The sequence below is a fragment of the Hippopotamus amphibius genome, chromosome 4, assembly GCF_030028045.1.
Source record: "Hippopotamus amphibius kiboko isolate mHipAmp2 chromosome 4, mHipAmp2.hap2, whole genome shotgun sequence".
Lineage (NCBI taxonomy): Eukaryota > Metazoa > Chordata > Mammalia > Artiodactyla > Hippopotamidae > Hippopotamus > Hippopotamus amphibius.
Genome location: NC_080189.1, coordinates 77,965,300 through 77,993,248, shown reverse-complemented (window position 1 = coordinate 77,993,248; position 27,949 = coordinate 77,965,300). Strand labels below are relative to the sequence as shown.

Genomic DNA, 27,949 nt, shown 5'->3' with positions numbered 1-27,949 from the left:
CATGGGTCACTATACACACGTATGTTTCCTTGCTCTCTCAGCTGAGAAGACCCAGAAGCAACAATGCCCCAGCAGCAACACACACACTGAACACCCAGATCCTGGTTTCTAATCCTATCTCCAGCTGAAGGGCTAGAACTCCTGGGAGAAACGGCTGACTCTAGGACTGGGGCAGAAATATACAAGTTGAATCTGGACCATCTTATAATGCCCCCAAAGCAAGTGGAGCATGTGTTAGTACTGGTGCAGGGAGGGCGGCACCCTCATCCACTGCTGGTGGGGTGTGAATAGGGCAGCCGCTCTGGGAGGCATCTGTCTGTATCCGCTCAGTGCTGCAGTGATGGTAGCGCCCCACATATAGACAGGAGACATGTAAACATGTGCTCATCAGACAGATTTATGACCTGAAATCCCATAGATGAGCTGAATTTCAGAATTTAGAACATTTTTAGGAAGGTAATTTGATGCTTACAGTACATTAGATATTAGACCCCATCAGGATCTGCAGCAGCAACATGAAATCAAACTCATCAGTGCACTGAAATATATTACTGTTCACACCAAGCTGGTTGAAGAGTATAAATAGTATATCTATTTATAAAGAGTATAAATAGATACATTTTGTCTGAGCAGTTTTTGCCACCAAATGAGTTTGTCCCAAACTTACAAAAGAAAAGGAGACAAACACACTAGGTTTTCAGAGCTTTGGATGTTCTGAATTCTGCATGAGTGACTGTGGACTTACAGCAGAAAAATAATTGGGGACAATGTGATTGCCCACTAGCAGGGGAATGTATAAACACACTGTGATCGTTCACACAATGAAATGCTGTGTCGCAGTTCAAATGATTGGACTAGATCTCCACGTACCAACATGAATAAATCGAAAAAATGTATGTTGCGTGAAATAAAAAACCTCCTTACAAAAGGATAGGTTAAGTATGATATCAATTAAGAAAAAATTTTTAATATAAAATAATATATGTTGTTTACATATATGGAACTAAAGTTTTAAAACTTGCGTGAGGAGGACACATGTCAAATTCAAGCTGTGGATCAGGACCAGATCACACCCACACCATCACGTGCCACCTCCATCACAATCGTGTGTCCCTATGGATGAGATCTGGTGGCCAGAGGGTGACCCACCATGGGCACTTCTGTGGGGACAGCCTCTCCCAGGCCCTGAGGGGGAGGGGGAGGATGGGTCAAGAGACTCTCACAGGGGAGTCCTCATGGCCCCTCAGGTCAGGGCTGGCGAGCTTGGACAGGGGCTCTGGCTCCATCAAAACTTCTGCGTCTTGTCAGGCCAAGAGCTACCAAGGTCATCTGCACTCTTTGCAGGATGTTCGAAGCCATGGTTGACATAGACATTGTTGGCCGTGCTCATCGGGGTGGGGTGCTTTGAGCAGGAAGCCACCTGGGCCACAGCCGCCTCCTCCTCCTGCTTCTGCTGCTGCACCAGAGCTGGATTGACGTCAGGCCCTGAAGAGGGACAGATACAGAGGACCACGGTCAAGGGGACAGCATGCTGGGTGTGGGGTACAGGCGTCTGTTGTGGCCTAAAAAGGAGGTTCCAGAGAGCAAAAGCTAAACCCTAAGCCCTCCACCCCCACCACTGCCCCTCACCCCAGCCCTCGCTCCACTGTACCCCAAAAGGCCAGTAGCCGTTTCAGCCACCATCCACTTCCAGCCCCAGCCCACCTGCTTTCCAGTGCAGATCCCTGCCATCTGGGGGTCTTGCAAGGGAAGCCCCCAGGTGCCCACGGCCTGTAACTCCCTCCCCCTCCTCTCCTCCTGGACACCCTGAGCAAGCACTCCTTGCGGAGAGAGGCCGGTCCTCACTCTGTTGTCAGACTCAGGCCTGGGGGCCCCTGTGCCTGCCGTTAGCCTTCCCTCCCTCCTCACTCCCAGCCACTCAGAGTCTCCAAGGGGTGGCCACCACCTGTGGGACGCGTGGCTCCCCATCTGGGTGGCCCCTGGGGCGGTCCTCCTTGCCACCCGCGAGCCCCAACACACTCTCTCTTCCAGTGGGGATCAGGAAGTTTCTACAAGACAGTGGTGCCTTGGGTAGGGGCGTGCGAGCTGTGTGGCCAGTTCTGTGACTGGGGTTCATCATCTGTGAAATGCGAATGAAAACATCACCTCTCTCCAGGGGTGATAAGACAATGAGTGCACATGTATTAGAGCACAAACACACTCTTCTATAAATGTTTGCTCTAAGATTACCATTATTATTATTCCAGGTGTCAGGAAGCAGTGCAACATTGAACTGCCCTCAGCTTGCCCACCCTGAGACAGGGGGACGCTTCCTCCTGGGAGCCCAATTTAAATCTCTGTTGGGGGGGACTCGAGGGAGGGTGGGGGGGGAGTCAAGGGAGGGAGGGAATACGGGGATATGTGTATAAAAACAGATGATTGAACTTGGTGTACCCCTCAAAAAATAATAAATAAATAAAATTAAATCTCTGTTGGGGGGGCCGGAATTCCCTGGTGGTCCAGGGGTTAGGACTCCATGCTTTCACCGCCAAGGGCATGGCTTCAATCCCTGGTCAGGGCACCACAAGCCGTGCAACACAAACTCCCCCCACCGAAAAAAATCCTGGTGTTGGGGCAGGGTGTGTAAATGACTGCGCTCAACAATGAGGAAACAGAAATGTACGTGTTGCTGGGAGGAATTTAAATGGTAAAACTTGCTGGAGGGCTTAACAGTTGGTGTGAATAATCAGCATTTGAGGGCTGGGCTTTCTCTAGGAAATCTTGAAGGATGAGGTCAAAGATTCAGCCGCAAGGATGGTCATCACAGCACTGACAATAACGTGGAAAGTAAGTAGTCTCATGTCCAGCAGCTGGGAGCTGGTTAAATGGATTGCAGACGATCCACATGAGAGGATGTGTTTTTCGACTGCAAGTAGTCACCCGTGAATGAGTCATGAAATCAATTTCGCAGATAATACCAGCATTTTCAAAAAATCAATGATAGACCAGAACAGAAACTACCTGAGGCTTCTCAGGCCGTGTTATTTTGTGAAATGCTTATTCTACTCTGCATGTCCGTCTCGTGCCTGTACACACCACCTCTCAGTGGGAAAATATATTTCTTGCTGAAGGTCATGATCAAAATTTCAATAGCATGCAGCAGAGAACAATACGGCCACTGAAAGTATTTGAAACACCCATCTGACAAAAAAGGATGTTTTCACATGTTAAGTGAAAAACTGCAGTTTCCAAACCAGGAGGAGGTGTGTGCTTGCAATTTGGGCAGTGACTGTCCTTGGTGAGCAGGGCTGTGAGTGTTCCTGGCATTTTGCCTGTGGCTTGGAGTCATGCAGGAGGGGCCTGATGGTGTCAGAGGGGCCTGGGCACTCACCCACATAGCTGAGGATGACCGGCAGGAAGACCAGGCCATGCAGCAGGCCCAGCAGGGTGATGAGGAGGTTGAGACGGAAGAAGAAGATCTGGATGAGTTGCGCCTTGGCCAGGCCCAGGATGAGGATGCCAGGCAGGTTGGTCATGGCCACTCCTGCGAACACCTGGGGGTCACAGGCGGCGTCAGGCCAGGTACGGGGTGGCCGGCCAAGGACTACGTGAGGCAACCCATCCACTCACCGCACTGCCCATGTAGATGGTGGCCTCCTTGGCCCTCTCCAGCCGGGTGGGCTTGGTGCTGATGGCAAAGGAGCGGGTGATGTGAGACACAAACTCCACAGAGATGCCTACTGCCTGTGGGGAGAGAGGGGGCTTCAGCCACAAAAGAGTGGGGCAGGTCTCCACCCAGGCCAGTGGGCAGCACTTAGACCCTAGAAAGAACTGGGGGTGTCCTATGAGGCAAGCATCCCTCCTGCCCTGGAGTCCCGGCCCTGCAGCCAGCGGGTTACCGTGACCAGGTTGATGAGAGACACGGCATTGTAGCTGATGTCCCACAGGGTCATGAAGCCCACGGTGTCCACCAGGATCATGATGATGGAGAACAGATTGAGGAGGCCGGAGCGGACGTCCATGCCCAGCAGGAAGCAGCAGACGACGAAGGTGGGCACCAGGCAGATGGTGAGCATGAAGAGCCCCTCGGGGATCACAGTCAGGTACTGCTCATAGAACACGTTGCTGATCCTGTGGGTCACAGAGCACAGTCACCGCCCTGTGGCCCCCCACCACACTTCAGGATGCACACTCAGCACGGGGAGGGTGTGGGGGCACCCAGTTTCAGGTGCAGCCCGAGCCTCCCTGCTGGAGCCCATTCACACCCCTCAGCTGCCCTCGCCAGCCAAGCATCCTCAGCTGGGCCCACCTCCCTGTGTCCCAGTGCCCAGGGACTCACGTGTAAGGGAAGACCTCAAAGTCTGGGTCAGTGCCTGGCACCTTCCGCAGGTCAGCAGTGATGTTGGATGACAGCGCCCGAGCTGCCCGCAGAGCCTCTGTGAAATCCTGCGAGTTCTTCAGCGGTTTGTGGTAGGCCATGAACCGCGAGGCTGCAAAGGTCAGAGCCCGTGCCAGATGCCCTCAGAACCCCCAAGGGATAGCACCCAGCTGGGTTCGGGGCTCTGCCACCACCATTTGGGAATTCTTAATACATTTTGAGCAAAGAGCCCTGCATTTTGGTTTGGCCCCAGCTCTGGAAACTCTGCAGCTGGTCCCACGGCTGTGCAAGCCTTAAGTCCCTGCCCTGCCTCTGATGGATGGAGCTTAAAGAGATCTCCCGGATGAACCCAAACACTGCTCTGTATGGTTTCAAAACATGCACTGGATTCTTAAAATTAATTTAATTACTTTTCCAATGTACCTATTTCTATAGGAAGGGACCAGAAAGGGAGACAGAAAAATGGAAACTGTTGACTTAACAGAGCTGTGCGTTAGGGTACCCACTGGGAAAGTACAATAGTCATTCATTTAACCAGCTGCCCACTGCCCACATCTGGGTGTGACTCGTGCCTGAGAGAAAAGGATGTGGGTGGCTCCTGAGCGTGGCATCAGCCACTGAAAATTCCACAAATGTCATGCCGACCGTGGATTTGGGGGTGGGGAGAAGAAAGCAGGGCAGACACAGGGTGAAGTCTGAGGACGTGGAGCTGGGTAACGCGACCTCTGAGGACAAGACCAGGGCAGTAAGACATCCCCCATGAAGGAGGGAGAGAAGGTTCAACATTGAGAAGCTGTTGCCTGGGACTCGTGGGGCCCCCAAAGCAGCTGACTCTGGTCCTCCCCTCCAGTCGAGGCCGTGCTTACCTAAAATCTGACCGTCTGAGCTCAGATTCACAGAGGTGCTGTATGCTCCCAGGCCGCTGCAGGGAGAAGACCAGAGCAAGTTAGCCCCTCTGTGTGCCTGGCCTATGGCCACCCCCAGAGGCCCCACACTGCCTCATGCCCCTCTGTGTCCCTGCCTTGGGCACCCACACAGCTGTCCTCCCCGCTGGACACCCCACCCCAGCCTACCCTTTGGGACATTTGATGTTGGGCTCATCGTTCAGAAACCAGGGAAGATACTTGTAGAACTGCTCCACTGATGGCCGGCCGGACCCCGCTGTGGGGCTTACACAGGTCTTCCAACAGGCCAGGGAGCCTGCAAACAGAGAGGCGGCTCTAGGCAGTGGCACCCCCAGAGCCAGGCAGCCCCAGCTCTGTCCCTCTGTGCTCCTTTCCCATCACCATCCTCATGCACTCCCACTGCTGCAACAGGCACAGGTACTCCAGAGAGATTTGCATTTGTCTCTAACTATGGGAGGAGTTCCCCTCAGTATGGAAACTGCTGGTACCTACGGGCAGGGGAAGGGAAGCTTGGGGCAGAGAAACAGCCACCAGGGGACCTCCCCACTCCAGATGCTAGGGGAAGGGCGGGGTGGAGGGTGAGGGGAGATGGTACTGCCACGTGCCAATCCCAGTTCTCACTTGGCTCCCACTGCACATGAGCACAGCTCAGCAAGGGCATGAGGGGGTGATTGCCTGGCGGGCCAGCTGGGCATCCACACATATGGGTGCAGTCCCCCACCCCTGTGCTCCAAGATGGGCCCCGTCCCACCCCCCGCTGCCCCAACTGACCCTGCAGGAGGGTGGGAGGTGCTAAGAGATCTTCCACCACCCCTCTCCTTTTTCTAGCCTCAGTTTCCCTAAGCTGTGGTGGGCCCTGAGCCCCCAGAGGCCCCATACGCACTGACAGTCGAGGGGCAGAACTCGTCTTTATTGGGGCCAGAGGCATAAAGGCGGCAGCAGGAAGATGAAGACATCCAGTCGATGAAGTCGTCCACCCAGGAGGAGGCAGGGATGGCCAGGTAAGACCTGAGGGTCAGGGGAGAGGTCAGGGGACAGGACCAGACAGGCAGGGGCGGTGGGTCCTTCCTGCGGTCCAGCCTCCACACTGGACCTTGCCAGGCACATGGCAGCAGGTGGGCAGCAGGGCGGGAGGGAGGGGAACAGACAGGGGTGGGCTAGGGCTCACTCGTCAGGGAAGTCGGTGGCATACTGGATCTTCTGAGTTAAGGAGAAGTTGTTGCAGCCTGCGCTGGAGCAGATGGCGTTCATACCTTCCTCAGTGGAGAAGTTGTAGCCCCCAGTGGTGACAAAGTAGACCGGGGCCCCCACCTCAAAGTAGCGGTTCAGAAAGAGGAAATAGTCGAGCAGGTACGAGTTCTGGAATGGAGAACAGTCAGTGAGGCCAGGGCCAGACACGCCCCAGGGCCTTGCTCCAGCACATGCTCAAGTGGTACACACACAGAGGCGCAGGCTCACAGAGTCGCATGTACAGATCCATTACAGATGTACCTGGTTGGAGGTGTATGCACAGAGGTACACACTCCAAGGTACACACATCCAGGTATAATCACAGGTACATGCACAGAACACACTCATGGAGGTACAAGCACAGAGCATCACATGCCACCCTGCATGCATACACTGTTACACACACACACACATACACACACACACACATAATTTTACCCCTTCCTATCTTCCCCAGTTTGGCACAGCCACAGTCTAACAAGCTAGCCTGTGACCACAGCCCACATGGATGCAAACATACATGTGCACACCCTCGAGGCTGTGTGCCAGGCATCTTCATGGCCTGTTCCCTTCTCCTGTAACATAAAACTTCAAAGTGACATCAGGGATGATGGTGGAGTAAGCACCAGGATTCCACCACCCCACCTAGACAGCACCTGCACTGGAAGAATCTGCCTGATGTAACTATTTTGGAACTCTGGGGTCTATTGAGGGCTTGCAGCTTCCAGAGAAAAGCTTGAATGGTTCTTAGCATAGCACTAGCTACTCATCCTTTACCCTCCCAGCCCTGTGGCAGGCAGCCATGTGTGCATTCCAGGTGCAGTGTACACACAGCTTGCAGGATCCAGAGTAGGCTATAAGGACCCCATCTCTTAAATATCAAGGATATGTGTCTGATCACTCATTGCTGCTTCTAATATGAGTAGAGCAGGCACAGAGTCAGGCACCATTATAACCTTTACCTCAAGCTGAAGTGACTACCAAGATATTTAAAGGCCGAGTGCCTGACATTGTTCTTCCCCTTCATATTTCCCTTTTTCTCCTTTTGAGAACCAGACATTTAAGAAACATGATACTCAAAAGCAAACACAAATACAGAGGAATTTAGACAGTCACTGCACATGCCAGGGAAAGGCACAGGTTCAGAAAAGATCTGTAAAGACTTTAACTTTACATCTCAGGATGATCTCCAGGACAAAGACATCAACAATTAAATTTTTAAAAATAAGTAAATGAAAAAGCAAACCCTGGAGAAGGGAGAGAATCTGATTTCTGGAGTTACTGCAGACTCAAATGTCCATTTTTCAACAGCAACAACAAAAACCATAAAACATACAAAGACTCAGAAAGATGTGGCCCATGCTTGGGAACAAAAATCAGTCAACAGACACTGTCCCTGAGAAGGACCAGACAATCGATGTATTAGACAGGGACTAAAACAACTATCTTAGAGCTTCTCAAAGAGCTAAAATCACATATGGACAAAATCAAGAAAACAAATGAACAAAATGGAATGATCAATAAAAGAGAACCAAAAAGAAATTCTGGAGCTGAGAAGTACAATACCCAAATACACAATTCACTATAGGGATTTGAAAGCATATTTGAACAGTCAAAAGAATTACCAGGCATGAAGATAGGACAATTGAAATTACCAAGTGAAGAGCAGAAAGAAAAAAAGAATAAAGAAAAGTGAACAGAGCCTCAGGGACCTGAGGGACATCATCAAGCAGAAACAACATACACATCATGGGAATACCAGAAAGAGAAGAGAGAGAAAGAGGAAGAGAGATTACTTGAAGAAATAACAGCCAAAATTTCATAAATCTAACAAAAGATGTGAATATAAACATCCAAAAAACTTAACAAACTCCAAGTAGGATAAACTCAAAGACACCCACACCAAGGCACATTGCAATTCAACTACTGAAAGATAAAGACAAAAAGAGAATTCTGAAAGTGACAAGAGAGAGGCTTATCATATGCAAAGGATCCCCAATAAGATGATAAGCATAGTTCTTATCAGAAAACTTAAAGGTCAGAAGGCAGTGGGTTTGTATACTCAAAGTACTTAAGAGGAAAAAACCGTCAACCAAGAATCCTATTTCTGGTAAAACTTCCCTTCAAAAATGAGGGAAAAATTAAGGCATTCCCAGATAAACAAGTACAGAAGGAATTTGTTGCCACAAGACCTATTCCGCAACAAGCACTAAAGGAAGTCCTTCAAGCTGAAATGAAAGGATGCTAAAGTATAACTCAAAGCTGTATAAAGAAATAAAGATCACTGGTAAATGTAAATACATGGAAAATCATAAAAGCTAATTTTATTGTAGCTTTGGTTTGTAACTCCATTTTTTTTTATTTCTACATAACTTAAGAGACTAATACATAAAAAATTATTAGTCTATGTTTTTGGATACACAATGTATAAAGATGTAATTTTGTAATAGCAATAACTGAAAGGAAATGGAAAGGAGCTGTATAGTAGCAGATTTTTTTGTATGTAATTCATGTTAAACTAGGATAAATTCAACAAATTTTAGGATACTTAATATAATCTCCCTGGTAACCACAAAGAAAATAGCCATGGAATACACACAAAAGGAAATGAGAAAGGAATTTAAGCATTTCACTATCAACTAAACACAAAAGAAGATAGTAATGCAGGAAATGAGAGGCAAAAGAGCTATAAGGCATATAGAAAACAAATAGCACAATGACATAAGTCTCTCCTTATCAGTAATTACTTTACATGTAAATAGACTACTCTCTCCAATAAGAAGTCAGAGGTTGACCAAACGGATCAGAAAAATATGATCCGACTACATCATGTCTATAAGAGGCTCACTTGAGGTCCAAAGACATCCACAGGTTGAAAGTGAAAGTACAGATATTCAATGCAAATAGTAGCCAAAAGAGAGGTGGTTATCTACTTCCAGGCAAAATAGACTTTAAATAAAAAAAGTTTACTAAAGACAAAGAAGAACATTATATATTAATAAAAGATTCAATGCAGCAAGAGTGTGTATAAAGAGTTACACACGTAATGAATGACTGTCAAAATCCATGAAGCAACACTTGACAGAATTGAAGGAAGAAATAGAAAGTTCTACAATAATAGTAGGAGAGTTCAATATTCCACTGTCAATAATGGGTAGGACACTTAGAAGATAAGTAAGGAAATAGAGGGCTTAAACAACACAATAAACCAACTAAATCTAAGAGACATATACAGAAACTCTGACTAACAACAACAAAATACATATTCCTCTCAAGTACACATGGAACATTCTCCAGGATAAACCATATGTTTGGCCACATATTAAATCTCAACATTTAAAAAGATAGATATCATATTATGTATATTCTCTGACCATGACTGCATGAAGTTAGAAATCAACAACAGAAGGAAAACTGAAAAATTCACGAACTTATAGAAATTATACATCACACTCTTACACAATCAGTGGATCAAAGAACAAATCACAAAGGAAATTAGAAAATACTTACAGATGAATGAAAATGAAAACACAACATGCCGAAACTTATGGGATGCAGTAAAAGCAGTGCTAAGGAGGAAATTTACAGCCATAAATGTTTACAGTAAGAAAGAAGAAAGATCTCAAATCATCATCCTAACTATACAACTTATGGAACCAGAAAAAAAAAAAAAACTAAACACACAGCTACCAAGATGAAAGAAATAATAAATATTGGAGCAGAGAGAAATAAAATAGAGAACACGGAAACAATATAGAAAATCAATGAAACCAAGAGTTGGTTCTTCAAAAAGTTTAACAAAATCGACAAAGATTTACTTATGTTGACTAAGGGAAAAAAAAAAAAGACTCAAACTACTAAATCTGAATTGAAAGTAGAGACATAACTACTGATTCTACAGAAATAAAAAGAATTGTAAGAAAGTACTATGATTTTTTTCCTTTAAATATGATGCTGTAGTACTGTCAGAAAACTGTTTGCTTATATCTTACTAAACATTTTTGTGCATGTATGAAGAATTTATTGGGGAATATGTTTAAAATGAAAAAAATATATACTCGTCTATTTAGTTTCTAATAAAAAAAATAAAGTACTATGACCAATTGTATGCAAACAAATTAGATAACTGAGATGAAACAGAGAAATTCCGAGAAATGCAAAGCCTATCAACACTGAGAAAACAAGAAATAGAAAATCTGAATAGACCCAAAACTAGTAAGGAGATTGAATCCATTTTCAAAAATCAGCTCAACATAGAAAAGCCCCGGACCTGATGACATCACTGCTGAATTCTACCAAACATTTTAAGAAGAATTAACACCAATACTCCTCAAACTCTTCCAAATAATTGAAGAGGAGGAAACAATTTTAGCTCATTCTATAAGACCACCATTGCCCTAATGCCAAAGCCAGACAAAGACACTACATGAAAAGGAAGACTACAGACAAATATCTTTTATCAATATTTATGAAAAAAAATCCTCAACAAAATACTAGCAAATTGAGTTCAACAATATATGAAAAGGATTATATACACTGTGACCAAGTGGGATTCATCTCAGAAAGCAAGAATGGTTCAACACATGAAAAGCAGTCAATGTAATACACCACATTAATAGAATGAAGAGAAAATCACATGATCATTTCAGTTGATGTAGAAAAAACATTTGACAAAAATCCCACACCCTGGGAATTCCCTGGCGGTCCCGTGGTTAGGACTCAGTTCTTTCACTGCCTTGTGGCCCGGGTTTAATCCCTGGTTGGGGAACTAAGATCCCACAAGCCACGCATCACGGCCAAAAAAAAAAAAAAAAGAAAGAATTCCACATCCTTTTATGATTAAAAAAAAAACAACAACTCAGAAAAACAGGAGTACAGGAAAGTTCCTCAACATGGTAAAAGCCATATATATGAAAATCCCACGGCTACTATCACTCTCAATGGTGAAAGACTGAAAGAATTTCCTCTAGGATTGAGAACAAGATAAGGATGCCTGTTTTCACCACTTCTATTCAACATAACACTAGAAGTTGTAGTCAGAGCAGTTAGGCAAGGAAAAGAAATTAAAGGCATCTAAACTGGAAAGCAAGTAAAATTATCTCTTCATAAAATACATGATTTTATATACATATATAAAACTCTAAACTTCCACCAAAAAAAAAACTGTTAGAACTAATAAATTCAGCAAAGTTGTAGACTATAAAATTAACACACAGGGGCTTCCTAGGTGGCGCAGTAGTTAAGAATCTGCCTGCCAATGCAGAGGACATGGGTTCGATCCCTGCTCCAGGAAGATCCCACATGCCACGGAGCAACTAAGCCCGTGTGCCAAAAAAAAAAAAAAAAAAAAAATTAACATACAAAAATCAGTTGTATTTCTATACATGAGCAAATGAGTAATCCAAAAAGGAAATTAAGAAAACAATTCCATTTACTATAGCATCATAAAACACTTAGGAATTAACTTCACCAAGAAGGTGAAAGACTTATACACTGAAAACTATAAAACATTGCTGAAAGAAATCAAAGAAGACATAAATTGAAAGACATCCAGTTTTCATGAGCTGGAAGACTTAATACTGTTAAGATGTCAACAGTATGCAAAGCAATCTATAGATTCAATGAAATCTCTATCAAAATCCCAATGATTTTGTGCACAAATAGAAAAATCCATCCTAAAATTCATATTGGAATCTCAAGGGACCCCAAATAATTAATCTTGACAAAGAAGAACAAAAGTGAGGGACTCACATCTGGTTTCACAATTTACCACGAAGATAAAATAATCAAAACAGTGTGATACTGGCACAAAGACAGACACATAGACCAATGGAACAGAACAGAGAGCCAAGAACCAAACCCTCACATGTATAGTCAAGTGGTTTTCGACAAGGGAGCCACGAACATTTCCACCAACAAACGGTGCTGGGAAAACTGAATATCTACATGCAAAAGAATGAAGTTGGACCTTCAAAAATATCCATAAATATATATAAAAATCAACCCAAAATGGATCTAAATTAAGAGTTAAAACTACAAAACTCTTAGAATAAAACATGGGGAGAAAACCTTCGATACATTGGATTTGGCAATGATTTATTCTTTTTTTTTTTTTGGCTATGCCGCACAGCTTGTGGGATCTTAGTTCCTCAACCAGGGATTGAACCCGGGCCCTGGCAGTGAAAGCCCAGAGTTCTAACCACTAGGCAACCAGGGAATTTCTGTCCATGATTTATTCTTGAATATGACACCAAAGGCTGGACCCCATCACCCTCCCCAGAGTGGCCCTGGATGTCCAAGCCCTCAAGGTGCTCTCTCTCCTCCGGAGTCCAGGCATGCAGGCTTGCTGCCCCCAGCCACCAGCCCACACCTCCTCCGGGTGCACATCCAGACAGGCCTCGGGTCCCTGGCCTCTCTGACGTGTGATTCCTGTCAACCTCATATGCTTGCTGGCTCTGGCCTGGCAGTCAGCACCCTTCCCCACCCCTGACCCCCGCTCCCCAACCTTCAGCTCTCAGGCTCAACCCCCAGACCCAGGAAATGTGCCTTGGTGCACCCCAGCTTCCCACCAGTCAGTGCTGTCACCCTTGGCACCTTCCTCTGCAAATCCCACTCATGCTCAGTTGCCCCTCAAACCTCTCCTCTGCCCAGGACCCTCAAGCCACAGAGGTCTTTCCATCCCCAGAGCCCCAGACCCTCACTGTGTTTCTGAGGACGGTACAGTGGTGTGCGCTGCTGCGGAGCCCAGGCCTGAGGATGTGGAGTGCCCGGCACAAGGCAGGTGCTCATTGAGGTGTCAGTCATCCTGCCTGGACGATGAGCTCCCGTGGCCAGCCCCTCAGATGCCTGGTCGTCTCCCTCTCGTGGCGTGGGGCTGGCGCTGAGCTCCTGCGCTTTGCCTGCATGATGTGGCTTCTCTTCCCAGCTCCATGTGATGAGTGGTCCCACACTCTTATCACGCCCCTAGTCCATGCCCCCCCCCACCTGCTCTGTGCTGCTGACCCTCCTCACATCCCCGGGGACCAAGGGCAGGGGAGGGAGGGCACCCACCGGTGGCGCCAGGGCCCACTCACCTTGGGCAGGGCCAGCTCCTGGTCCAGCCCCACGGTGATGTAGCACATGAAATAGAGACTCGCTCCGAACACGGCCAGGAAGAGCAGCAGCTGGGGAGGGAGGCACCACTTGAGGGCCTCCCACCCAGTAGCTCCCCAGTCTGGGTCTGGGTGGGATCTCATGGGGAACATTCTGGAGTTGGGCAGACTTGAATCGCAGCTGCCCTCTTGCTTCAGCTCCTGGACCTGGACAAGCTCAAGATCCCTCTGACAACGACGGGTGAGGCCAGGGTCAAGGCTGAGCAGACCCTCCCACCCCGGACCCTGCCCCTCCCACCTCACTCACCACGACCACGCGGGTGAACCAGTGCAGCAGGAACGGGACGTAGAACTTGCGAAAGAATCGGAGCAGGAGCCCCTCATCCTGGCTAGGTGGGGGCAACTCCCGAGTGCTCTTGCAGCAGCAGATGTCCAGCCGGGAGGCCTGGAAGGAGGCAGGCACTCAAGGTGGCCCCAAAACAGACCCCAGGAACCACCTCCCTCCCATGGGGTGGGAGGGCCACCTTCTGCGGGTGGCCCGTGCCAGCACCACCCAGTGGATTTCCCTTATCTGCCAGTGTACTGTTTGCTTTATCTTTATTTTCTACCCTGATAACACACCTTTGAATTTTGCACCATCACAGAAACAGTAGGTCCCTCCCTGTCAGTCTCATTTATATTTTATTTCATGACCTCGTGTACTTTAGGAGGTTAGATCATATTCCCCCAACTTACCAAAACAAAATTATTTTTCTCTCGAACATTGGGGACTACGTGGCCCAAACATGCCAGCACACTCAACCCCAAGCTGTGAGCCTTCACTTTTACAAAGTAAAGCCACCCCATCCCCAGCCAAGATGGGGGCCAAGGGCAGGTCCCTTGGTCTTGACACCACCCCTACCTCCTGCCTCCTGCTGTCGAGGGAGAGCAAGGCCACGAAGGCTGACATCTGCAGGAGGAAGTCCAGAAGCACTGCAAAGCCAGAGGTCAGAGCAAAGGTCCGCACAGCTGGCATGGGCGTCAGGGCTCCTGGTGGGGGGAGGGGACCAGGGTTGAATCTCAGGGCCTGGCACCTGCCCAGACAGGTACAGAGGGAAAGGGGGCTGCCAGCCTCCAAGAACTCCCAGGGCTTGGTGGGCGGGGCCGCCCAGGCTCACCTAGGAAGAAGCAGATGGCCTCGGAGAGGCTGCAGAGCAGCATGCTGGGGGCCACTCTGCCCAGCGCTCGACCGATGTGGGCCTCCCGTCCCTCCCCAGGCATCCGAGGCAGCCTCTGTGTGGGGACAGCAGGTTCAGGGTTAAGATCTGGCTAAGGGTTCTGTCCCTTGCAGGCCAGCAGGGAGCTGGCAGGTGCCTCCGCTCCCCCAGCCATGGCCTGTGGACACAGCCAGGCCTGAGGAACTGGCCCCACCTTCCCCAGTGGGAGCAGACCCTGCTGACACTCTGCTCTGCCACATCTTCCATTTCTCAGGGTCTGGCCCAGAGAAAGGCTTGGCGTGTTTGGGGATGTCCGTGGCATCCTTGCTGTGACCCATCGCTGGAACCGTGGAGGTTTGCCAACAGGAGAGGTTAAACGGACTCTGACTTGTCCTTCCGTGGAATGCTACTTAGCAGTGCAGTGACAGAGGTGACTCTATGTGTAACAGAGAAGAACAAACCTGACTCCATATTGGGCCTCTAACCCTTGTGCTCTGTTGGCTGTGCTAATCATGTTGGCTCTGCACCTTTTGTAAAAGAATATCACCTATAGCCTGAAATATACAGCAGAGCCCATTCTCAGGGCTCTGGCCTTTAAAGGTGTAACACTTTTCCATTCATACAGAGATTAAAAAAGTTGCAGAACAGAGTCTAATATTTGTCTTGGAGGTTTACAGGAACATTATGACCAGACCTACTTGGACAGCTGCAAGAAGAAAAGATTCTGGCACCAAAAAGTTTGCAAAAACAAGCCACACCCCCTCCCCTTTTAGTATAAAAGAAGCCTAAATTCTAACTCGAGTAAGATGGTTCTTTGAGATACTAGTCCACCATCTTCTCCGTCTGCTGGCTTTCCAAATAAAGTCACTATTTCTTGTCCCAACACCTCGTCTCTAGATTTATTGGCCTGTCACACAGCAAGCGGTATGAGCTTGGATTCAATAACATACGTGCTATGTATGTGACACTCTTACCAGACAGTACGTGGGGCTGACAGAGAGCAAGTTCAGGTGACACAAATGATATGAACGCATTTATGTGAAAGATTAAACACAAAGCACTGTTTTCTACAGGAACGGTACACATGCACATCAGTGCTTAGGAAGAGGCTGTAAGAAGCCCAGCGAACCCATGCGGGGCTGCGCCTGGGCATGTAGGGGCAGTTGGGGGTGTGCAGAATTCCTGCCCTCTTACCTGGTACTCAAGAACGAAGATGAAGATGTTGTCGGCCCCCACGGCGAGCACCAGGAAGGGCACCACTTGAAGGATCACCAGCGAGGAGGGGACACCCAGGTAGGAGAAGAAGCCCATGGAAGCTATGACTGCTCCCAGCACCACAGCCACCCCGCCCAGGCCCAGCGTGGCCTTGGAATCCACCTGCAATGGGACCAGGCTCAGCCTTCTGGCTGCAGGGCTGCCCGATGTGATCCCACCCTGAGGCAGAGGAAGGCAACAGGCAGCAGCGGGCTTGTGATCCCACCCCGAGGCAGAGGAAAGCAACAGGCAGCGGGCGGGCTTGCTCCGTGCTTCTGCATTTTTGCTGCTCTGCAGAGTCGTCCTCCCAAGGGCAGGCCCCGTGAGCCTGCCACTTCTTCCTCAAGCATGCGTTGTAAGACTATGTAAACATTAGCTTTGCATTTGCATAAGCCAGTGGGGGGGGGGGGTGTTGTCAGGGAGCTGAATGAAAACTCGTATGGCCTTTTGAAACAGAACATTTCAAGAAGCATCACCCTTTGGGGGAGCCACCTGGGTGTGTCCACTTTGCTCTGGAAAGTAGGTTGGGAAGGTTCTAGGCGTCCTGATGGGCCAGCCCACCCTCGTTATGCCCCTCTCACTTCTCACCGGTACTCGGCGCCAGCTGGAGTAGCTGCCCAGGGCCAGGGAGATGTACAGGAAGATGACGAGGTAGCTGACTGCGAAGATGGGCAGGTCCTCGGCTGTTGTGCTGTTGATCTCATCCTCCAGGGAGCGCTGTGGACACACACCCGACCAGCCCCTCTGACCCCAGGGCTCGGCCAGCAGGCACTGAGTGCATGAGCCACTGTGAGCCCCGGCAAGGCTGCAAGCGCCATCGCATCACCCCATCCTCCTGGGCAGGCGGCCGTTAGCTAAGGGCCACTCAGGCAGGGGAGGGCAGGATGGGGACGTAGGACCCCACCCAAAGCCACCTGAACTGTCCCCCCCCACCAGAGCCAGGGACCCTGCAGCCCCTACCTCCGCCATGAATGTGACCTGGAGCACACCAGCAGTCCGACGCTGGAAGGCTCGCATCTCCTCCAAGAAGGCCCCCTCCCAGAGCTTAGCCTGGGCCAGCCGGGGGTCCCCAGAGGGGTAATTATTGAGGGAGAAGGTCAAGATCAGGGCCTCTGCCTCAGAATAGTCCTTCCCTGGAAGGAGAAATGCTTAGCTACCCTCCAACCACAAATCTGCTTTCCTCCCCCCTCCCCCGCCCTGCTACCCTCCCACCCCCGCCTCCATCCTCACCCCTGTTTCCCCTCCCCCTCCAGCCACACCCCTGCCTCTCCTCCCCCCACCCTCCTCACTCAGGTCATTGTCTCATGCTACCCCACTTCCCTCTCTCAGCCAAAGGCAAAGCCTGTGGGCCAGGCACAGAACCAGAGAACCTGAGCAGGGCTGGGAGAAGATGAAAGAGGTGACAGAGAAAGGATGCAGGGCGGGAAGGTCTGCAGCCCCCAATAGCCCCCCACCAGCCTGGCCGCCCGCAGACAGCAGGAGGCCCTTCACCACTCCCGATCCTTCTGCCCTTGACTCCTGCCCCGTATGTCCCCTCTTAGGCCTCCGGAGGCACACCCAGCGTACCTTTGTAGCCCCCCACGGCAAGAAAAGGGAAGATAGGCGCCCCGTAGTCAGCCATGCAGCTCAGGGCCAGGGCCGTGCCATCTTTGTAGGTGAGGGGGGCACTGGCGGGAGAGGAACAGACCTTTCCTGATCCCACGTCCACCACCACGGCTCGGGTGCCCGACCCCAGACCCCCAGCACCATCGCCTGACCCCGTGATCAGAACATTTCTCGGCTGATCCAGAGTGAACTGGAGCTCCCTGAGCGGGGCCTCGGGCTCTCTCTCCCCTCACCCCAGCCTCACCATCCCGGCTCCACCACCCTCTCCTCCTAGATGTGGAAGGTGGGTGAACGTCACACACGCTCCCCTGGGGTGGGGGCCGGAGCCTGGCAAACGAGCCCCCGAGTCCTAACCGCCGACAGAGCCATGCAGGCCTCACGCTGCCCTGGGCCTGCTCCTCCCGCCAGCCCAGAACCCTCCAGGCCCTGAGGTGGGAACTCCTTCTTTCCTTGGACTGTGTACCAGCCCTGCAACCTTGGGCAGGTCTCTGTGCCCTCCACTGAGCCCCTCCTGCAAATGCACCTCAGATGTGTGCGAGTGCATCCGGAAGTGCTGGTTGCTGTGTGACCTCGAGCAGCTCACCATACCTCTCTGAGCCTCAGTTTCCCTGTCTCTAAAATGGGGATAACTGGGCCACTCAAGAGTTGTTGTGAACATCCAAAATCAAAATAAAGCCAACTCAGGACTTCCCTGGCAGTCCAGTGGTTGGGACTTCGCCTTCCAGTGCAGGGTGTGTGGGTTCAATCCCTGGTCAGGGACCTAAGATCCCGCATGCCGAGGGGCAACTAAGCCTGTGCACCACAACTAGAGAGCAGCCCACCTGCCACAACTAAGACCCGACGCAGCCAAAAAGAAAAAAGAAAAAAACAAAAGGGAACATCACTTGCTGAGTTTTGGTGAAGTACCAAAGGAAACCCACAATTCTCTGGAAAGGCTCTTGTAACACTCCCCCCTCCTCTGACTCCACGGGCATGTGGCCAAGCATTCGCACTGCGCTTCAGCCAATAGGCCAAACACAGAAGCAGATGCCGGAATCCAGCAACTTCTGCTAAGCAAGACCCTAAAGAGATTTGCAAAGATGCAAAACAATGCTACTCTTATCACTGTGGATATTTTTGGTACACAAAACACCATTACTTTTCAGAAAAATGTTATTTGTGTCAGCATGTAATGGGTCTATTGTTATTTTTAAAGAATTAATAAATAGTTTATCATTTCTCAGTTTTACTTTCTCGTGTAGACATCAGTAGATATAACCTCTACCGAAACCTGAGCCCTCTGGAGTCCTCAGTCTTTTGTCAGAGTGTGAAGGGACCCCAAGACCTGGCGTTTGAGGACCTCTGCCCACCCCAGACCCAGAAAGCCTCAGCGGCTGCCTGCTCACCTGCTCCGCTCCAGGCTCCTCTGAGACCTTTACTCTTGGTCCCAACGGCTTCACTACCATCCTGTCTGTACTACAGCAAAGTAGACACAGCTGGGGACCAAACCCCAAACAACGTGAAGGGGTGTGGCTGCAGCCATAAGGCCACAGAACCTGAAATCAGCCCTGGGCCCTGCCCTGGCCCAGGGCACCTCACGGGCTACCCATGGCCCTTCTGGCCTGCATCCAGGCCCAGCACAAAAGCAAAAAGTAAAACAACAAAGCACACCCATGAGCAGGGCCTTCAGATTGCTCTGGCCCTTAAACCAAGAACGCGTGAGGATGAGCCCTATGTCAGGAGTGCCGCAGAAAGACCGTGTGCAGGCTGTGATGGTCAAGTGCAAACCAGCTACAGCAAGCGTGCACCCCGCTTAGGGAATGGGGGCCCAAGCAGGAGCACGAAGAGAAGTGGCACGTCGCATCCCCTGTGACCAAGACGCAGAGCCACTCAGGGCCCCTCAGGTTGGGCTGTGTACCTGGCCTGGGCTCCAGGAGGCCCACACCGACCCCAGCACCCGCACCCTCGAGGACTCACTTGGCACAGTAGAGAAAGTGGTCCTTCCAGTCCACCTGAGAGGTCTGCCCCAACAGCGTCTGGTTGGCCGTGAGCAGCAAGTGGGTGCGGTTGCTCTGGAAATACTGCAGGAGGCTGTTGACGCAGCAGTCAGCTAGACTGGCATTGTGCGGGTTGAGGGGGGCATAGCAGGTGTCCTGCAGGGAGACGTTACGCTGCTCCTCGGGCGACCACACCTGGAGGTGCCGCAGTCTCTCCTGCAGCTCCAGCACCTCCAGCAGCAGGTCGGAGGACAGGATCCCACTGAAGTTCTTGGGCCCCAGCAGCAGGGAGTCATACCTGTAGCTGGGCCGGTTAGGTGCCGTCAAGAACACCTGGTTGGTTCGGAAGAAGGGGCCGAAATACTTGTCATGGAATGCCTTCTCACTTCGGGCTTGGCTGTTGGGAGCCGACCACAGCTCCACGGGGTCTGTGGTCAGTTCTATAAAAGCCAGGCCCCCGGCCATGACCACCACCACGCCGATGGACACCACCAGGATGGTCACTGGCCACGAGGCCACCCACGTGCCCCAGCACTGGAAGCACCGGCTGAGGACAGTGTGGGTGGAGAGGCTGAGCCGGTGGGCGAGGCTGATGCTCCCCTCGGGCTTGGGCGTCTCGTGCTTGCGCCTGCACCGCTCAGCCAGTCGGGGCCACAGGAGGAAGGCGGTGATGGCGGCGAAGAGACAGCAGAGGGTGATGATGAGGACCAGGCTCCCTTCCATCCGGCCCAGGTAGAAGGTAGGGTCCAGGGCCTGGGGCTGGGCGATGACAGGGCAGGAGGCCGTGCAGTCCTGGCAGGAACAGGCCGACGTGCCGTCCCCCTGGGACTGGTTGCAGGGCACGACCTCATCGTTCAGAAGCTGTATCACGCTGCCCTCGGCCTGGCTAGGCTCCCACAGGTGGAAGGTGATGTCCAGGGGTGCCAGGCCGTTTCCCGTGTCCCCCTGGAAATTGAGCCAGCGCTGGGCGTTGCAGAGGGCAGAGCCGTAGACGCCGCACATGGAGCCCACGGCCAGTGTGGCGGCCGCGGGGATGCGCACACGGCTGCAGGAGTCGTAGGTCTGCTCGGCGAAGCTGCGCTGGTAGAAGGCCTCATAGGCCACCACCGCCGGGGGCTGGCTACCCGCCTGCCTGGCCACGCGGGTCACGTTGATGAAGAGGCTCTGGTCGGGGCTGCAGGTGTTGTGGCAATACAGGCTCACGAAGTTGTCAGCGCAGGCGGGGCAGCGGGTGAGGAGGGCCGTGGTGACCCCCAGGCTCATGTCCAGGGCCACCAGCTGCTTGGCGGAGCAGCAGGCATAGGTGGTGTTCGGGCCAGTGTAGAGGCGGGGACAGATGCTTTGTAGGAGGGCCAGGTGGTCACCCGTGATGTGGCGGGCAGGTGAGTTGTCCAGGCAGGACACATTGGACAGTGAAGCCAGACTTCCAGAAAGCTCTGGGTTCTTCCCGCACTCGTCGTAGAAGGCACAGTAGCCAGCCCTGTGTATGGGTGTGTACAGCTCGCTCCGGGCCTGCGGAACAAGACGGCATCACCCCAAGCCCCAGCGCCAGCCAGCACTTCCGGGGGGCTGATGGCGCAGTGGGCACCCGGTGTGGGCACCGGGAAGGACGCAGAGCAGCGTGGGTGAGGGGTGGATGCCAGGCAGGTCCACGCTGCCAGGGGATCACGGGGGCGGGGGGTGCCGAAGCAGCACATGAGGCTCCCAGTGGTGTCTGATGGGGGCAGCCAGACCTTCACCCTGAGTAACAGCATCACTGAAGAGAGAGGTGACCTGACACATCTGCATTTAACAAGGTCACTCTGGAGGGTAAGGGGATGAGTGGGAAGGACAGGATCCCCCAGGAGACCCCTGGAAGCCACTGTGTGGTCCTGCTGAGAAACAATGACACCTGGATAGGTGGGGGACTGCCCCAAGGGACCGTGTGGATACAGGCCCTGTGCACCTGGGGCACCATTGCCATCTCAGTCAGCTGCCCCCGTGCCCAAGCTGCAGGCCACACCCAGGACTCTTGGAGATTGTGAGCAGAGCTTCCCCTGCCCTCCCCTGCTGGGGGCTGAAAGCCTTCACCCACCTCCCCAGACATACAAATAAGCAAGAAACTTGAGAAGCAAGACCTCCTCCCAACTGTTGATGCTAAATCCTCTTTAGGTGATTCTCTCCTTGAACCTACCCCATCAGCACCCCAGGACTGGATCCTCACTTAACCTCCCACCAGCCACCTTAGGCCAGGACACCCACAGCGGACCAGGGATGGGAGACACTCGGTCACACACAGTCCCCCTCCCCAATGCTTGTGTCCATCTAACCCTGGGACCTGGAGACCTGAGCAGCCCAGGACCCCCAACCTGCACCCCTCCTCTGGGGAGCCTGGGATCCCTCATCTGCCCGCCTCCCCAGACCCCAGGCCCTCTCTCACTGTTGCCAAGCAGTCCTCTGACCGGAGTGGACATAGGGCCTGGGACTCACCAAGTGCAGGAGCAGAGCCTGGAGCAGCCAGCCCTTCAGGCCAGCCTCCGCCATCCTGGCACTGGGAAGGGGTCAGAGAGTAAGTGAGGCCAGGCTTTGGGGACAGCCAAGGGCTGCCTCCTGGCAATGCACAGAGCTCACTCCGGCCGTACATATACTAAAACTGGGGACGGACTTGGAGGCAGCTCCCCTGCCAGGGTCAGCATCACCTGACTGGGTTGGGGACCAATGGGGCTGAGCCCTGCGCCTCCCAGGGCTCCCAGCTGGTTAATGATCCACCTTGCTTGTCCCTCCCTTCTTTGGCCCCACCCTCTAAGATGACCTCCCAGGGTCTCCCCTTCACCCACTTCGCAAAGTGACCAAGGCCGGAAGGCTGAGCCAGCCAGGGACCTGCAGTGAGCTCCCCACGCAACCTCTGCTGCAGGAGGTACTAGTCCCAGGGAGAAGTGGGCGATGTGGGTGGGTCTGGGTACCGGTCCTCCGAACGTCTACTGGCCTCCCCTCCCCGCAACCCCCAGCCTCAGACCCCCACTCTCCCCAGTGCCCTCTTGGGTCCAGCCCATCTCTGGCTGGGACACACCCTTGCACTGTCATCCTTAGCAACTGTTGTTAATTAATATTAACAACCCGATAACAGAGAGGGCAGTTAGAAGTGGCGTGATGCAGTCTCCTCCTCCGGGTAGAAGGGAAAAACCAGCTCACTGGAGCCTGACAGTGCACAGAGACCTCCAGGTGTGAGAGCCACAGCCTCGCTTTTCAGCCCCGGCCTCCTCACTTATGTCCCTTGCCCAGGTCTGTCCCCACCAACCATGGGGGGCGGAGTGTGGCTGGGAGCCCCAGGCCAGCAGCCCTGCCCTCCTTGGCCCAGGTACACTTCATTCACCTTCTGCTCCCTCCAGATAGGGATCTCTGAGGCCTCCTTTGGGCCTTCCCCATTGCCAGAATGGGCCAGACCTTGGCCCCCTTGCCAAGGCTGAGCTGATAAGGGCAGCCCGTGGGGACTATCTCCCGTGTGGCCACCTGCCAGAGGCAGCTGCAGGAAGGAACTGCTATCTCCCTGGTCTTGTGTTTGTTTCATGGACCCTGGCCTGACTCAGAGGGAGCCACCCAACACATTCGGGGGAAGACAGAAGCCAAGAGTGGGGGGAGCAGACCCCAAAGTGGGGTGCCAGGGCAGGTGCAGGAGGATCCTTACGCCCCCCCAATCAGTCCTGGGGGACAGGAGAGCCAACAGCCCTGGGCCTGCCTATGTGCAGTGACCTCCATCTGGCACCTCTCGGGCCCTGCCCCCATATACCCTGGCCGGGAGATGCTGGGACTCCAGCCTCCAACTAGGGTCTCTGTCCTCTCTCCTAAATGTCTTCCTCCAGAAGCAGATGCTCAGGCAGGGATTCCAGCACAAATAGTTGATTTGGAAGGTGATCCCAGGTGGCACCAGCAGATAGCAGGGATGAGCTGGTGATGGAAGGGAGCAACCAGAGGGCATTGAAGAGTGGGGTCCTGGGACTTCCCTGGCAAGCAAGTGGTTAGGGCTCCGCACTTCCACGGCAGGGGGCACGGGTTCAATCCCTGGTCAAGGAACTAAGATCCTGCATTCTGCACTGCGCACTCAAAAAAAAAAAAGAGTGGGCTCCTGTCTGGACACCTGCAAGCTCACCTCTGGGAGATGGTGGGGGGCCTGCCCCAGAGGATATGTGCTTGCCCGTCATCTTCTTTGGTCACTGGTTGAGGACAATCCCTGCAGCTTCAGCCCCAGGCCCCTCTGGCACTTGTGGAGCCCCTGGGCACACCCGCTTGACCTAATTTGTCTCCAGGGGAGGCCCATAGAGATGGAGTCCAGATGTGTGGTCTCTGGGATCTTCTCTGAAACACAAAACAGGGTGAGAACAGCAGCATCCAACTCTCAGCCACCATCTCACCACCCAGCTCCCTGTGCCTGTGGGGTCTCCGAGGCCACGCCCTAGGCACAGACGGCAGTTGTGAGCAGTTTCTGTACACTCCTGTATCCCCCTTTATCTCCTGACTTTTAACACAGACTCAACACTTCCTTCACTCTCTGACTAGCGTGTGTGTCACTGGGCTGTGTCCCACAGAGGGATGGATCGCCTGTTCTCCTAGTGCCAAAGGTCGGGACTTTCAATAAATAAGTTTTAGGTTATTATCTTTATCCCCAACTATATTTCCTCTGTTTATCCTCCTTAATCCAAGATTCCAGAGACAGGATTGGAGTGTTAAAGAGTACCATGTTTACAGCCCTAAGTGCACACAGTTCATCAGCTCTCCCCTGAGGCTAATCTAATCTAGGACAGATTGAGTAATTATCAGATTCTTGTTTATTGGTATCTTGTAAAGCGTTCAGGTGGTGGACACACATGGATTCCCCAAGGGTTGCAACTCTTTTCACTGACAGCAGCAATAACCCAAAGTGCCAAGTCACTTGTCTCACCTTCGCTGTGTGTTCAATCTGTTGTCGGATTTTACAAAGTTAGTAACTGTAAAAGGATGCCTCGTTTTCAATTTTCCTTTATTGCTAATGGGAGTGAATCTGCCCGAGCAGTCTCAAAGAGGGAACAGGCTGAAAAAGCTGAACATGGTCACTAAGCTCAGGAGATGGCCAGAAGGGGCCAGCTGCCAGCACAGGTGCCTCCTGTGGTCAGGGGTGCCTGGCCAACTCAGCACCCCTCTCTGGCTTGCCACTCTACGCCCCAAGAGCATGGCAGAGGGTTTGCAGTCTCGGCTGAGAGGTCAGGGTAAGACGGTGATGCTCCACTGGCCCCTGGTCCAGGCCATGGCACCTAGCTAGGTGTGTGTGTGATGCTCTGACCCGCAGGGATGAGAACAGCCTGTCGTCATTTCTGGCTCACAAGGGTAACCAGCCTACAGGTTGAGATTTGGAGCCTGGTCACGTAGTGGACCCTTCATCGTCTTTGCCATTAGACTCTGATTCTATTGAGTTGGCCAGAAAGTTTGTTCTGTAACATGTTACAGAAAAACCCAAATGAACTTTTTGGCCAACCCAGTATTTGGTGAAGGACTGTGTTTGCAGTCCAGGCGAGAGATGCTGCTCCCTGGTCTCACAGCCACCTTTGCAGCCAGCTGTGGTCCTGTGACCCTGTTCTGGCCAATGTGAAGGCTTCTGCTGAGAAAAAATAGATTTAATTTTTTGAGCAGTCTTATGTTTACAGAAAAACTGAGCAAACACAACATTGTAAATTAACTGCAATACAAAAATGTTTTAATTGAGCAGAAGTTACAGAGTTCCCAAGTGCCCCTTCATCCCCTTCATCGTTCCCTCCATTACTAACTTCTCATGTTAGTGGGTGGCACATTTGTTGCAATCAATGAGCCAGTATTGACGTGTTATTATTCGCTGAAGTACAGAGTTCACATTAGAGTTCACTCTTGGTGTGTACATCCTACGGGACTTGACAAGTGTATAACCACAGGTATCCACCATTATAATATTATACAGAATATTGTCTCAGCCTAAAAATCCCCTGTGTTCCACCCACTCATCCTTCCCTCTCCCCAAACCCAAACCTCTAAAAACCACAGCTCTTTGCGCATACATTTTTCGTGTGTTCATAAAATACACGTAACATAGAATTTACCATCTTAACCATTTTTAAGTGTACGGTTCAGTGGTATTAAATACATGCACACTGTTATGCTATCATCACCACCATCCATCCTCCTAACTCATTTCAACCTGTAAAACTGAACTTCGATACCATTAAACATTGACTCCCTATCTCCCCTCCCCCAGCCTCTGGCAACCACCATTCTTCTTTCTGTTTCCATGAATTTGACTACTCTAAGTACCTCATAATGAGTGAAATCGTACAGTATTTGTCTTTTTGTTACTGGCTTATTTCACTTAACATAATGTCCTCAAGAGTGACCCATCTTGTAGCACATTGCAAAATGTCCTTCTTTCTTGAGACTGAATAATACTCCATTGTGCGTATACACCACATTTTGCTTATCCATCCACCCATCAGTGGACACTTGCTTCCACCTTTGGGCTATTGTGAGTAATGCTGTTATGAACACAGCATAAGAGACTGCTTTTCCAGACTCTGCTTCAGTTTTTTGGAGAATATACCTAGGTGTGGAATTATGGGACCATATGGCCATTCTATTTTTAATTTTTTGAGGAACCGCCATAATATTTTCCACAGCAGCTATACCACTTTATGTTACCACCAACAGTGCATAAATATTCCAGTTTTTCAATTCCTTGCCAACACTTGTGCTTTTCTGGTTTTTTGATAGTAGCTAATGGGTGTGAGGTGGTATCCCATTGTAGTTTTGATTTTCATTTCCCCAATGATAAGTGATGTTGAGCATCTCTTCATGTGCTTACTAGTCATTCATATATCTTCTTGGGAGAAATGTCTATCCAAGTCCTTTGCCAGTTTTTTAAATTAATTAATTTGTTTGGCTGCATCGGGTCTTAGTTGTGACAAATGGGATCTTCATTGCAGCATGCGGGATATTTTGTTGCAGTACATGGGCTCTTCGTTGTGGCACTCAGGCTCTAGAGCAAGTGGGCTTAGTTGCCCCAAGGCATGTAGGATCTCAGTTCCCCAACCAGGGATCGAACCCACGTCCCCTGCATTGGAAGGCGGATTCTTAACCACTTGACGACCAAGGAAGTCCCTGGATTGTATTGACATTTTAACAATATTAAGTCTTCCAACCCATGAACTCTGGATGTTTTTCAATTTATTTATGTCATCTTTAATTTTTTCAGTGATGTTTTGTTGTTTTCAGTGTATGTCTTTCACCTCCTCAGTGAAGTTAATTCCTTAGTATTTCATTCTCTTTGATGCTATTGTAAATGGAATTGTTTTCTTAATCTCCTTTGCAGGTTGTTTATTGTTCATGTATAGAAATTGCGAGCATAGAATTGTGTCATGTATAGAGATTGTGGGTTGACTTTGTATCTTGCAATTTTTCTGAATTCATTTGTTAAGTTCTAACAAGTATTTTTGTGGAATCTTTAGGGTTTTCCACGTATAAGATCATATCATTGGACTTCCTAGATGGCGCAGTGGTGAAGAATCTGCCTGCCAATGCAGGGGACACGGGTTCGAGTACTGCCCTGGGAAGATTCCACATGCCACAGAGCAACTAAGCCCGTGTGCCACAACTATTGAGCCTGTGCTCTAGAGCCTGTGAGCCACAACTACTGAGCCCATGTGCTGCAATTATTGAAGCCCATGCGCCTAGGGCCCATGCTCCACAACAAGAGAAGCCACTACAATGAGGAGCCTGCGCACCACAATCAAGAGTAGCCCCCGCTCTCAGCAACTAGAGAAAGCCCGTGTGCAGCAACAAAGACCCAGCACAGCCAATAAATAAATAAAATTAATTAATTAATTTTAAAAAAAGATCATATCATCTGCAAATAGTGATCACTTTACTTCTTCCTTTCCATTTGGATGCCTTTTACTTCTTTTTCTTGCCTAATTTCTCTGACGAGAACTGCCAGTACTATGTTGAATAGAAGTGGTGAAAGTGAGTATTCTTGCCATGTTCCTGATCTTAGAGGAAAAGCTTTCAGTCTTTCACCATTGAGTACAATGTTGGCTGTGGGTTTTTCATATATGACCTTGTCATGATGAAGTATTCCTTCTATTCCTCATTTACTGTGCTGTTGTTGTTGTTTTCTTAATCATGAAAGCATGTTGGATTTTGTGAAATGTTTTTTCAGCATCAACTGAGATGATAAAGTGGGGGGTTTTTTCCTTCATTTTGTTGATGTGGTATATTAAATTGATTGATTTTAGTATTTTGAACCATCCTTGCATTTGACAAATCTCACTTGGTCATACTGTATAATCCTTTTAATATGCTGTTG

At 50.6% G+C, this 27,949-nt stretch overlaps 1 protein-coding gene across 2 annotated transcripts; it reads right to left on the bottom strand.

The window, feature by feature from the left end:
- Positions 1–1,026: 1,026 nt before the first annotated feature.
- NPC1L1 (NPC1 like intracellular cholesterol transporter 1) lies at positions 1,027–22,137 on the bottom strand. 2 transcript variants are annotated; one of them, XM_057732217.1, is made up of 19 exons: positions 22,084–22,137; positions 19,595–21,126; positions 17,600–17,700; positions 16,994–17,166; positions 16,622–16,750; positions 15,974–16,156; positions 14,741–14,855; positions 14,485–14,612; positions 13,891–14,028; positions 13,566–13,655; positions 6,431–6,621; positions 6,146–6,270; positions 5,431–5,557; positions 5,224–5,279; positions 4,319–4,469; positions 3,879–4,110; positions 3,610–3,723; positions 3,371–3,533; positions 1,027–1,485 (listed from the first exon to the last, which is right to left on the bottom strand). In XM_057732217.1, the coding sequence occupies exons 1-19, from the start codon at positions 22,135–22,137 to the stop codon at positions 1,286–1,288; spliced, it is 4,002 nt and encodes a 1,333-aa protein (XP_057588200.1). In that variant the 3' UTR covers positions 1,027–1,285. The 2 variants fall into 2 exon arrangements, with proteins under 2 accessions (XP_057588200.1, XP_057588201.1); XM_057732218.1 differs by lacking the exon at positions 13,566–13,655 and having other exon boundaries at positions 6,431–6,573.
- Positions 22,138–27,949: the final 5,812 nt, after the last annotated feature.

Coding starts and splice junctions, on each gene's coding strand:
- NPC1L1 (XM_057732217.1), bottom strand. CDS start 22,137: ATGGCGGAGGCTGGCCTGAAGGGCTGGCTGCTCCAGGCTCTGCTCCTG. Junction 14,856..15,973: donor TCTTCGTTCTTGAGTACCAG/GTAAGAGGGCAG, acceptor GTCCCCACACAG/AGGCTGCCTCGGATGCCTGG. Junction 4,111..4,318: donor TTTGAGGTCTTCCCTTACAC/GTGAGTCCCTGG, acceptor TGTGACCCACAG/GATCAGCAACGTGTTCTATG.